At 34.6% G+C, this 13,922-nt stretch overlaps 1 protein-coding gene across 1 annotated transcript; it reads right to left on the bottom strand.

Annotated features, from left to right (window-relative positions):
- Window positions 1-1,954: 1,954 nt before the first annotated feature.
- LOC112525762 (uncharacterized protein At1g03900) lies at window positions 1,955-12,740 on the bottom strand. The gene is made up of 8 exons (XM_025136021.1): window positions 12,494-12,740; window positions 10,348-10,379; window positions 5,366-5,466; window positions 5,225-5,297; window positions 5,025-5,056; window positions 3,073-3,163; window positions 2,834-2,945; window positions 1,955-2,466 (listed from the first exon to the last, which is right to left on the bottom strand). The coding sequence occupies exons 1-8, from the start codon at window positions 12,620-12,622 to the stop codon at window positions 2,179-2,181; spliced, it is 858 nt and encodes a 285-aa protein (XP_024991789.1). The 5' UTR covers window positions 12,623-12,740; the 3' UTR covers window positions 1,955-2,178.
- Between the last annotated feature and the right edge of the window lie 1,182 nt (window positions 12,741-13,922).

Below are 13,922 nucleotides of genomic sequence, written 5' to 3'. Positions count from 1 at the left end.
AAACTCACTTATATAAATGAAATTATGATTAATATGTATAATTTTATTTACATAATACTTGAATATAATAATAGTATATTTACTAAAATGACCAAAAACACGAGTTTCAATCATTTTTTAGTACAACATAATAAGAAAGACAAGATTAACCGAAGTTGTTCAAACAAGCATAAGGTAACTAAAAGGCATTACCGTAGCAATTGGGGTTATGGATTTTCAGTTTATTGGGGGGGGGGGGGGAGTATGGGACCCGTAGTCGGGGAGAAAATTACCCGTCTGATTGAATACGTGAAGTTGGGATCATAAAAGTTAGTTGAGAAATTGTGAAGTTGGATTTTACCGACAGTGCAACTCCCATACTTTGACAATGTATAACTCACAAACTATAAGTCGGAATAAGCTCGTATCTTGCAACCACTTTCATGAAGAGTCGAAAGTCAGTTATGACTCTAAATGACTCGAAACAGTGTGTTTTCGGAGTTGTTTGCATTGTATTCGGAATTAATTTTTTTTTTGTAAAATTCGTATAAAATATATGGATAATCAAAATAAGGTGGGTAAATTCATATATCAAAGGTAATATTGATTCTTATTAATTTAATATATAAGTGTGATCATCGACTCATTTAGCCAACTTCAATAATTTAAAAAAAAATATCGTTATCGTTCAACGCGCGATGTCAAAACACTAGTTTGTTATAATTTTTACTACATTACATATACAAAGTTCTACCTATTCATCTTATCATGTTGGTATTTATCTAAACCACCAATAAGCACTTGAAGGAAACACCAAGCATATAAAACCTTCAATAAATTTATAACGACTCGACTGAATTAGTATCATAAGAAATAAGAATTCATACATTTCATGTCAGTGTTCAAGAATCAAGATCTTTCATTAATAGAATCAGCCAAGAAAACACTTTTTTAAAACCCTAATTTCCCACTAAAATATGATATCAGGATCTAGAAGCAACCCATTTTGATTGGTTACAGTAAGACAGGTTATAACTGATCGACTCTTTTATCATTTACAATATTTTGACTGTTGGTTAACCAATTACCACTGGGTTTTTAGCACTACCCCATTAGTCAATGGTATTAAGAAAACGAACACATTAAAGTGGACCAAACGTGACTGGTTATAAATCCGTATCAAGTATGCATTTCGGACTATGGACCAATTAAGAGACCATATCCAGTTACACCATAACCATCATGATGTTTTATTACTGAGATCAAATATAACCTGCTAAGCGCACAGACGTAACCGGTTTTTGCCATCTCTGGTTCACAATCATTGTGACACAATCTTTATATTCTTGACAAAATCCAATCAAAATATATGACACAATATATTACATGTGATGAGTCCCCACATATGCTAAAAGTTGGAACATTTTTCCTCAATATATGTTGAAACTTCCCTTCCCTTCTTTTCTTAAAGGCTCTTTTTATATTCTCATATGGCAATATCGTCAAAGTCTACTACTCCGGGACAATCTCTAATCTAAGAGGGTTCCACATATTCACAAAACCGTATAAGAGCCACAGTCTATCACTTTAGGGAGTCAACACTTTGGGACAATCTGACCCCTCTCCACACGCCTCCATTGGAAGGGATGTGTTGGTGTTCCACATCTGCTACACTTTGACCATTTCTCAGCAATATATGTTGTAACCTCCCTTCTTATCGATGGCTCTTTTAAAGAGTAATCTAACACAGGGTTTCACATATTCTCACATGACAAAACCAAAGTCTACCAGTCTAGGGACTTGGCAGTCTGGGACAGTCTAGACCCCTTCTGACACTAGAGGACATCATGAAATGGTTTAACACAAGAAGGAATTACAACAGTCCGAAACACGATCTTCATAAATCAAAAGGAAACATGGCATGATGCAAGTAACTACCAAATTGGGTTAAACCACAGGCATCAGAAAAGTCATATCAGAAACAAATGATTCAACTCAACAGCAAAGCCAAACACACTGCATAACATACAAGGGAACAAACAAAACAATTAGGTGATGGGTGTTTCATAGGTAAACAGAAATAGAAGATTAAAAAATAATTGATATATAGAAAAAGGAAATGTCATATTTACCAACCCATAAGAAACATGAGATCAGTGAGAACCTGTTTTGAGTTTTAAGCAAAACATTCATAACACACTATGCTGCTTGAAAATCCCCAAAATCATCATCTGGCAAGTCTTGAGCAGTCTGTTTTTCAACAGAATGGGGTTCGTTTGATTGGGGGCTCAACGAATGGTCAAGATTGAAGTTTGAGGGCGAACCTGGAGGAGTACCCATGGAGCCAATAGGCGGTGAAAGTGGGGATGGAGGTGGTGGTGGGGGTTTGATAGATATTGCAACTTCCTTCTTACCCTTTTCTTTTTGATCTGGGAGATTATTTAGTCCCTGCTCGAAGAACTTGGACCTCACGCTTCGACCACCTTTCTATAATCATATTACAGGTGAAACACCATAAGAAACTATATTGTTTGCCTAAAATATTTACAACATTTTGGTAAGTGACAATTGTACCCTTAATAATAGAGGGAGTGATGAATTTCTCCATCTCATAATTAAGGGTAGCATAGAAAGTAGACACTTATATGGGACAAACTTAAATAGATATATGGACACTTATGTTAGGACAAAATTGGAATTGAGATGGGTTATTTAATCAAAACATTTCAGAAACAAAATTCTACGTCAATTCTGAATCGGGGAAGTGGTAGATTTGAAACTCATGGAATTGAAAATGGAGTCAAGTTTCTGGATCAATTCAAACAGTAGACAAGAAGAGTTGAAGTTAGCTTACGTTCTTAAGTTGAAGCACTAGAGTTTCACCATCTTTTAAACTGTAATCAACTGAAGAAGTATGCTGGAACTGTTGTTCCATCTCTTCAGCAGTTTTCTTCTTATTAAGATACCTTCAAGTGATAAATGAATTTTATTTATGTAAGTGAAACGGGCTATAAATTAAAAATCTTTAGTAAATGGGACTGAGAGAAGCAAAAAATGTAGGACAAACACTTCATTGAAGGATTAGAGTAGTACTTCATATGATCATGCAGAGCAGCTTGGAAATCATAAGCTTGAGGTCTTTCTCGAAATCCTATGCCAATAAAGGCATGTCGAAGGCGGCCACCTGCATCATTTTCAGATAACTTATGCCTTTGATTAAGGAATTATAAGTTGGAGGGACAAAAGAAAACAGAGAAAGGGATGTGAAATCAGCTCCAAGCAATTTGATGTTAAATGAAGTTGGCAATATTTCAGTAAGTTAAAGTTTTCTTTCATCTTTATTTTATATTTAGATATGCAAGTCTATATGGTTTGAGGTCTAAGACCACCAGACCACTTCTTATTGCATCATACAGATCAAGATGCAACAAGTGTAAGGTGACGAGTTTAATAGCTGATTGAAGTCGTGACGAATTGATTTGTTCACAAAAATAAACAGTTAAGACAAAGATATGTGTCAGAATGTGACACATAGGAAGACTTGCTATTTCTGACAGCCATTTAAATGCTTATTGGTAACCTACCTGAAGATTGTATCATGAAGTAACAAATGCTGAATATTAACAAAGGTCGTCAAAACAAAGACTGAAACTTCACCAGATGCTTCTTTGTCCAATGCAACACTGAGAGTTTAAAGTTCAAAATAGAGGGAAGTACCATAATGCTTATTGCGACTTGGCAACTCATTATACTTGGCTACTTCTGAGTTCTGACCCTACTAAGTTCACACACATTCAAGGATAAGAAGGAACCGACTGCACATCCATGGTCCCTCCACTTAACGATGTTAGTTAGCACCTTTATGAAAGACTAATTGGTCTTTGAACAAACTATAGGACCAAAAGTGTAATCTGCTCTAAAATTTAATGTGATACACATTTTTTTAAATTTAATAACAAAAAAATATATTATTAAAATCACAAATCAAAATTTTTAAAATAAAGTACATACTATAAAAATCTTCATATTTATTTAAAAATTATTAAATTCACAAAAAAAAAATAGCGTTAAAAAACTCAAGTTTGAAAAAAAAGTAAATCAAGATAAAGTCGCACATCTTTTGGGTTGAGAATTGAAATATGCGAGCAAAATATTGAAAATTAAGTTCGGTTAACGTGAGATTATTAATATATAGTCAAACTACAAATAACTAAAATAACAACAAAATAAAAATTATAAATTAAGATTAAAAAACACTGATTATTCAAACAATTAAGAAAAACCATCACTACAACAAATAAATATAAATATTTTTATTTTTATTTAATATGTATTTTATTTTAAGATATTTGATTTGTGATGGATATATAAATTATTTTCTAATAAAAATTAAAAAATGAATCACATTAAATTTTAGAGCAGATTAGACTTCTGGTCCCTATAGTTTGTTCAAAGACCAATTAGTTCTTCATAATGGTTGTTAACTAATGTCGTTTAGTGGAGGGACCATGGGTGTTATGAAATGAAAAGTTAGGGACCACCGGTATAGATAGTTTGTTTAGGGATCAAATCCAAAATTTAAGCAAACCACAGGACCACCGGTGTAATTCACTCTATAGTTATATACGGCAATTAAACTCACGCACACTTGTCACCTTTGGTGAGACTTGAACCCATGACCACCAAGAAGGTTTTGCATGTGGCATTACAGGATGCAAGTTCGAATCCCTTTGGCTCTTTATTAATTTTTTGGTAACAGCCCATATTCCAGCTCACTATGCAGCCAGCATTGCAACAAACTTAGGCCCAGTTTGTGAACACTCTTTAAGGCAACTAAAGAATAAAATAGAGGCCATGAAAATAAGGAGGCAGCAGTAGAATTTTTTTATAATTAAGTTGTGTTTTACTCTATATTATTGCTTGGAAAAAAATTTCTGGATCAGCCTCTCGCTCTGGAGAAAGCTATGTCAGCCTTCCAGACAGTTAAGGGGAATTCATATTGTTAAAAATAAGAAAAAGAAGATTCATAAAAGCATGTAGATTACCAATGTTCTCTTCCACACGTAGAACAAAATATCTGCAGAAAAATAAAATTGTTAGTTAGAAACGTGACAGATGTGGCTCTGAGAATATGACAAAACTCAACACAATTATGCATGGAAAAAAATTCTGGAAAAAGAACTATCAGACACTGAATAAGCCCATAATTTAATTTTATCATCAAACACATTAGAGAATGATTTACCGGCTGCTATCAATAACAGGCTCCACAGGATGAGGTTCTCCATCTCTTAGAAAAGCCCGAGCATAGAGTTCACCTATATGTTAAAATAAGTAATTATACAATCCATACATGTGGGAAACGTGAACAGCAGAAATATCGCACCTGATGTCTTGTCTTCAAGTCTGATAATACACTCCTCTCCCTTGCTTACTACTTTCATTGTTCCCTCCCAAGCCCATTTGTTTATATCCCATTCATCCGCCCTATGATGGACCATAAACTGATCAGTTCCACATCTCCAACAAGTGCAATTAGAAGTTTAAGACTATGACACTATGGCAGTTATATGGGAAGTGATTGACCAGAAGTCAAATTACCAACATACACTTAGACTCGAAGTAGTTTTTTGTTTTCTAAATCACATCAGGGATCAAGAGAAGAACATTTCAAACAGTTTTGAAATTGAAGTCACATTTTCGGCTGTATGTACTATTTTTACTCCCACGATGTCATATTAAATGTCTAACAGCATAAATATTCAATATGAATAAATATGAACTTTTGACATTTATAACACCGACTTCTTCTTCTACTCTTTCTTATTTTAAAGTTATGGTCATTTTTTATCAAATAATAAAATAAATTCTTATCAAATTCCAAAGCAGAAAAGATATATATTTGATTCAAGAGTAAGAAGTGAGCAGTTAAAAGAAACTGACCAAGTATATATCTAATTTGTGGAAAATAGGTTCACTTGCACAGAACAATTTCTCTAGATGGAAATGTGTCCAGAAACGGAGTGCAGTAGTTATTGAAAAGAATGGGAGAATTCGCTAAGAATGGAATTTCTCAGAACATGCATAAGATAAAAACAGAAACACCTTAATAACAAAGTGATGCTTTCTGTAAACTTACAACGAGAAACTTAATTCCCAATGAGCCAACTTAAGGTCATGATGGGACCTCCTCAAAAGACAAGCCTTAGAGGCTCCTCTTGGAATCACAAAACGAGATGGAGAAGTCGCATGATTAAGATTCACTATGTACTTGCATCTAACAAAACTCTTCCAGTGAGATTCCAAATCCCATTCTGCTTAAGAGTGCCATTTCATCTTCTATAACTCGCACCATGATGGATGAGCCACGTATTCATACACATTTCAAAAACAATTACAACTATTATCCCCACTTGTCATGACATTTGTTCCTAGTCATGTTTTTATTTTTGTTGATTAACTTTATTTTACTTTGTTCCTTTTATTTCAAATTTGTTAGTTGATGTAGACATGTGGCTGTATCAAATTAGTGGTTTAGTTTTATAACTAAAAGAATGGTTAATTTTCTAAAATTTACAGATACACCCATGGATGTACTTGGGTGTACCAAATCTAGCCTGTTGCAAGATCTTATAGGCTCCCATGAAAGAATGCTATTCTCTGTAAGTTTTATTAGATTCACTTCTTTACAATTTTATTAGCTTTCATTTATCAAACCCAAACTAGTGTGGGAAAAGGCTTGTTTCATCATACTGAAGATTTCCATAACCCCTTATAACAACCCCTTCTTGAGTAGTCAGCTCTATGCGACAGAAATCTGTCAAACTGCAAGGCCAAACTAAAAAATTTCCTCGCTAATTCATTAAGTTGCTTTACTATCATCACTAGATACAAAAACCAGGATACCAGATGGCACAATCCAAATCAAAGAACAAAAGTTTTACAAATCAATGTAAAGCAAGGAAGCCCAAAACTAATCAAACACACATGAAAACCCGCTTGGTCAAACCAACATGAAGACAACTAAGAAATAAGAATAGATCTATAAATAAGAAACAAAGGAGGAATGACTACATCAAGTCCACCTAGTCCATATTGAACATAGAGTAAGCTGTTAACAGCAACAGAGGTTCAACTGCTATCATCAACACTAAACCAGTCAAACTACAATGATGGCGCCAGAGACCTGTCACTCAATAGCCAAATGACGATCACAAAGGAAGTTGCCAGTGACTTCAGAGAATCATCCCAGAGGCAATCAAGCCTGGGCTTCGAGTGCAATGGGCAATGGCAGCAAGAGAGCAGGGTGTTGCCGCCGGCTGCTAGAAGCAGATTGGTGGCTATCGTCTCTTAGTTCTCAGTGAAACAGATGGCCAAACAAGACTCCATGACTGAACATAACAATGATATATGGAGTATATATATGGACCAAAATATAAAATAAAACCTGCTAAGAACATCTTACATGTGTAACATGGAGGAGAAATAATAAAGTTGGCCCATAGATTACACTTGTGAGGCATCTTTGGAGGATAGCAAACCAACACATTTCAAATAACACCTAAAAGAGGCTAGAAGTTTCTTGCATGCTTGAGAACAGTACCAATCAGCAAATAGCTTTTTACCTTTACATGACACTAATGTAAGCTTTAGATGGGGGATGAGCCCATGCTGGAAGCCTCTATGACCAATAACAAACAAATACAGCTCACAAAAACTCTTTCTCAAACTTCTCATTAGGTCATGAAAAGGGAATATATATATACACACATATATATGCATCTGTATTGAAAAAAACCCTCTTTCTCAAACTACTCATTTTCAAATTTCAAACCTCAACTCCAATTGGCAGCTCAATGACAACTGTCCAGAGAGCATCACTTGACACCCTGCCTTTGTCCTCACTTGGATCTTCCGCTCAGCTTGTCGTCACATAGATCGACCCTCTCAACAAGAACCCTCCAACCTATTTGCACCCTCACCAACTATCATTCCTCTATATTGCTGATCCACCACCTCGTCGGATTCTGCTCATCGCGACTGTTGCTAGATCTCATTGGCACTCGGCTTCGATCCCATCTTTTTCTATGCCGACTCAACTTGCTCTATATTGGTCCAAAACCATTTTGATAATAGCCTGCTTTGTCCTTGAGGTGTTTCTAAAGTTCGATAAATCCGTCCAACATTCCTCCAGACCATCCTGTCTAATTATCTGAGGGTAAAACGGTAAAAGGAAGCCATTAGGAAGGGAACCTTCTCTCTTTGGGAAGAACACTCACCAGGACCTTCCTCAACTAGTGCACGAAATCAAAGAGATAGATTGACTTAATACACAATGAGACCCATAAGCCTTCCTTCCGTAGAGTTGCCTACTCTGGCCACACACTCACAAGTACCTAAAGCACAAAGAAGAAAAAACCATGCCCAAACATCCAAGGAGATTTTATGTGGCAAGAGACGAGATGAGGGACCTGAGATTTCCACATGCCCCCTCTAAGAAGGAGACGTATAGCCTCGTGTGTGAAGGATAGAACACTAGAACTTCATATAGGTTAAAGAGACATAATCCATAATAGAAAAAATGACACTCTTCAGCACAACAAGATCACAAAGGTCATAAGCACCCTTGCACCATGGCAAAGAAAATCGCAACAAATCTAATAGAACATAAACAATAAGCATAATGCTCGTACTCATCTAGCTTCTCTGATGTAGCCAACATGCTTGTTGGTCTCCAAGGAGGTGACTATCTAACTGATCCACCGGCCTCAATCCTCTTCCTCAATTTGGTGATCATCAACATCAAAGTTTGCATATGCTGATCCCCCCAAAACTCACTTGAGTCGAAGGTGGAGGCGAACCAGAGGTTGGAGCAGTTGAGTGGGGCATTGGAAATACAAGGCTTGTATGTTAGCCGCTCTAAGAACGAATACATATGGTGCAACTTTTAGTGAGGAGGGTATTGACAAGGGGACAGAAATCAACATTGGAAGGCAAAGGGTACCCCAAAAAGGACATGTTCCAAGTATCTAGGCTCCATAACCATGGTGGGGGAGGGAGAAAATGACATAACGTATCGCATAAAGATTGGGTGGCTAAAGTGAAGGGCTACCACAGGGCGTTGTGTCATGGGTGACAAGCACCTGCTAAAACAGAAGGACAAATTTTACAGGATAGTCATCAAACCAGCTATATTGTATAGGTCTGTGTGTTGGGCGACAAGGAAGGCCCACAAGAGAAAGTTGGAAGTTGCAAAAATGAGGATTCTTAAATGGATCTATGGTTGGACTGTTGGACCATGTTGGACAAGATACTGAATCAGGTCTTCCAAGCAGAGTTAGGAGTTGAGCCTATCATGGACAAGCTGAGAGATGGAAGATTGTGGTGGTTTGGACATGTTCGCAGAAGACAGATGGTGGCTATGGTCAGAAGAGTAGAAAGTGTGACGGTCAAGGGGGCAACAAGGAGGAGGGGAAATCCAAGGAGAATGTAGGATGGAAACTAAGGATGAACATCAGGACATGGCAGCCTTGGGCATTTATAGGTGTTTTTGGAGACGCAAGACTAGGGTAGCAGACTAGAGGTAGGACCTGTAGCTTGCTGCTTGCCTAGACGTGACGAAGGGAGTTGGAGAGGTAGAGGTTAAGGGTGGTAGTTTTTCTTACCTTTGCCATGTGTCCTTGTACCTACTTACCTTTTTATGATGTTGCTTACTTTTAACTGACCTTCGTTCTTCACTTGAGGCCTCATGATCTTTGTTTTTGAATTATTTTCCTTTTTACAAATTCTTCAAACCTTTTGGCAAGCATTCTTTTTCACACACTTTTTTGCAAGTTGGGGGTCTTCATGGAACAGCTACTCTATTCGTTGGGGTAGATGACAAATCTACGTACATCCCCCAAGACTCGACCTCCGGGGGTGGGATATATTAGGCTTGTTTGGTTAAGTTTGATTATTTACCCTACACACCAATATGTTCCCTCTTGATGCAAAAGCCTCAAAAGAAGTCCCCCTTCAAGTAAGAAGAAACATTAAATAAACTAGAACATGAGAAAGTTTTCAGTGGACAATATTCATAATGAATACTTCTCAGCAGCTTACCAGAGAAAATTAGCAAACTCAAACACATCACGCTCTGTGATTTTCACTAATTACACGACCTCATTTAATCGCTTTCATGCAGCTGATAAGCTAGCAAAAGTTTATGGAACAACTCAATTACAGTCAACGGGACAGAAGACCACATTTTGTTTACACGGACACATTATCAGAAGGTAAATCACAAGCAAACAACAGAGATATAAAAGTCATATTCAAAATTTATTGTTTTGAAGAGAAAAACAGAAGTTTAGAACTTCTGATAAGAACCTGTAGGAAGCTGCAGTCTTCCTCGGAGGTATCTGCAAAAACGCAATAGTAGTTTTAACAATGTTAGCCCCAAGTCAAAGATGACACATAAATTTACATAAGAGTTAACATATGAACAGAATTATTGGTGATATAAGATGTTCAATGCCTTTTTATGCTTTAAAACTTTGCTGACGATGATAGAACGTAAACAGGATCATAGCTTTCAACTACACCAACCAAGCATAATACAAAATTCGTTGTCATAATGAAACTGGACAAACATGTACGGAATTGAATGATAACATTAAATACGTAAACAGATATCTTGGAGCCATGGTTGACAAATACAAAATCATGAACAAGAGATAAAATTTATGGTAACAAGCTTACATATAAGCTATTAAGACAAATACACAAAAACGTGTCATTTCAATGAGACTAGAACGATAACATCTGCTTTGCTGGTAAGCAGAGAATGTACCACATAAAAATCAAACTTGCAGATTGCAGCTGCAAGCAGAGATCCAAATAAACTTGGAAAGATAAGGACCACCTTTTCCTTCGTTTCATTTCCATGTCTCTTCCAAAAACCTTTCCATGCCAACTAGTTCTCTCTATTCTTAAATACCTCAAGATCTTGTCCACCAATCTCCCAGTGAAATGTGGGATTGAGTGATGCAGAACGAGAACATCCATTTTTAACCAAACTACTGGAAAAATATCTTTTTACAGTTGCATCAATACTTTCTACCAACCCATTCTCGTTTTGTCATTTGCTCCATTGGGTTTTGTGTAGCTATTACCAACTTTGAAGGAGAACAAATCATTGCTGTCACTTGTACTAGTTTACTCCTTGCAATTTATTTCTTATGATCTTGTCCTATATTCTGGCAATCAAGGGTGAGACAGGATGACATAGTAAAAGGACATCCATTTCTGATATAACTAATAGAAAAACAAATCTTATCTACTAAAATTAATGCTTTGCACTACCTCATTCAAGTTTTATCATGTCTTGAATTGAGATTTCTGTAGGCCTTGCCAATTTTATAAGAATATATCAAATAATCACCAATTATGCAACATTATTACAGTTTAGTTGGTCTATCTATTTGCAGCAACAGCAGTGATTTCTACTACTTTTCCAACATAAAACTTTGAATAATGGTGCTTCACTAGAAATTGACTCTAAATCTTCTGTTAGCTGACGAAAATTGAAAAAGAAATTGCAAACATATTTACATAGAGACAAACTTGACTTTACCATCTTCCCTCCAAAGACCGATTTAGTAACTCCAAAAAGTTCAGATGACCTTTGCAGTTTTACACAAAACCAATGATGGGATTGTAATTCAGCAAAGTCTACTTAGCTTTTAAATTCACACCAGTTTTTCCAATACATATCTATTAGCCAGATGGTCAAATATACTTCTCTGAGTTGGTGTTAAAAATAGTTTTGACAATATGAATCAAAAGGAAAAAATTTACAGGCATAAATTAAAGTTAGTGAGGTGATTCAATTTTCTTTGAGACAATTCCTACTAAAAGAAACTATTCATGTTCTACCACTGATGAGATGACTGCATAAAGTGGCAGCATAAAGGGAAGCATATAATCATTACATGAAAACAAGGACGCTAATAATGCAAAAGTCAGTTCCATTTGAGAGAAACAGGAAGCAAGGTGAATGGACCTGTTGTGCATTGTTCAATCTCAAAGCATCTTGACATCATTCAAAAAAGATACTGCTTCTAATAATTTGCTACCAAATTATACATCAAGTTTGCACAACCCAATTCAATTACTTCCTCACTTGGTTTAATAAGAATGGCATCAGGTATAAAATAACACAATCTACTCCATCCTACCATAAAAATAGTTACATGCATCCTTAATCTTGGCAAATTACAGAAAATGGACTCTAATGATGAACGGTGAATGCAGACACATATAGCTATAATTCCAAGACGCGTGAATTTGACAATTAAAAAAAACAGCAGGTGTGCACGATTTAACAAAATTCCCAATTCAATAAGCAAAGAACACAGCTAATTCACCTAACCCAGAATCCAAATTTCAAAATTATGATCCTTAACTAATGCATGATCCAATTAATGGAAATGTGAAGAAAGGCAAGAAATAGATCAAGAAAAGGAGATATTACCAAATAAACGTAGCATTCAGATACTTGAAAGAGAACGAGCTCAGCCGGTTCAATATCTCCGCTATCATCTAAAGTTGGAGGATTATCATTCGTGTTTGTACTATTCGATTGGTTGTGCTCCTTGTCCATGATCCAGAGTAGATTAAGGAGAGGGTGGGAGATGGATGGGGTTTAATGTGGAAAACGATTTGTCAAAGATGTAGAGAATCAAAAGGGATGGTAAGATTTGTTCAATCTGGTACTATTCGATCAAATGAAAGAAGCCCTTTTCGTTTTATACTAGATGTCTACCACTTGGATGCATTATTTTTCAATTTTGAAGGGTATTCAGATCGAAACTTATATTATTTTGTAAAAATGTTTATCAATTTATGGCGTTAAATTGAAGTTTTATCTATATCTATACTATATTATAAAATATTTGACAAAAACTTTTAAAAACGATTTTTTTATGCACGAAGTACTGTTTATTGATATATATTACTTAAAATTTAATATTACAAGTAAATTATACGTAAGTACAACTTATTAAAACTCCATATTTGAATTCGTCTAACTAACAGTATATAAACATAATCAAATATTGGATAAAAATAATCAAATATTGGATAAACATCTCATTTTAAATATAAAAAATCTAAATTATAATTAAAATAATCATTGATAATTAACAAAATACTTAGTTATTATCTTTATAAAAAAATATATCATTAAATCTAAATTAAATTTCTTTGTTACTAAACCTAAATTATCTATACTATATTATAATGCATTTGACAAAAACTTTTAAAAATGATTATTTATGCACAAAGTACTGTTTATGATGCATATTACTTAAAATTTAAGATTACAAGTAATTGTGTATAAGTACAACTTATTAAAGCTTCATACTTGAATTTGTCTAACTAATTGCAGATAAATATAATCAAATATTGGATAAACATCTAATTTTAAATATAAAAAATCTAAAATATAATTAGGATAATCATTGATAACTAACAGAATACTTAGTTATTATCTTTATAAAAAATTATATTACTAAACCTAAATTAAATTTCTTTGTTACTAAACCTAAAATAAATTTTAATTAAGAAAATTACACCAAAACACAAGAACTTTTAAAAGGATTAATTTAATACTGATATAGATTTTTTTTTTCAAAATTTTATGATATTTTTAATTTTATATTTTATTCAAAAATAAAAACATTACTATTTTCTCAAAACCACATAAAACCAATGTTTACTTAAAATTCAATATTACAAGTAAATTTTGCAAAAGTACAACTTATTAAAGCTCGATGTTTGAATTTGTATTATTAATTGCGGATAAACATAATCAAATAGAGAATAAATATGTTATTTTAAAATCTAAAAAATCTAAAATATAATTAGAATAATTATCGAGTTCTAACAAAATAATTAATTAT

Source organism: Cynara cardunculus, assembly GCF_001531365.2.
Source record: "Cynara cardunculus var. scolymus isolate 2C chromosome LG 13, CcrdV1, whole genome shotgun sequence".
Taxonomy (NCBI): Eukaryota; Viridiplantae; Streptophyta; class Magnoliopsida; order Asterales; family Asteraceae; genus Cynara; species Cynara cardunculus.
This window is presented reverse-complemented; position numbering and strand designations above follow the sequence as displayed.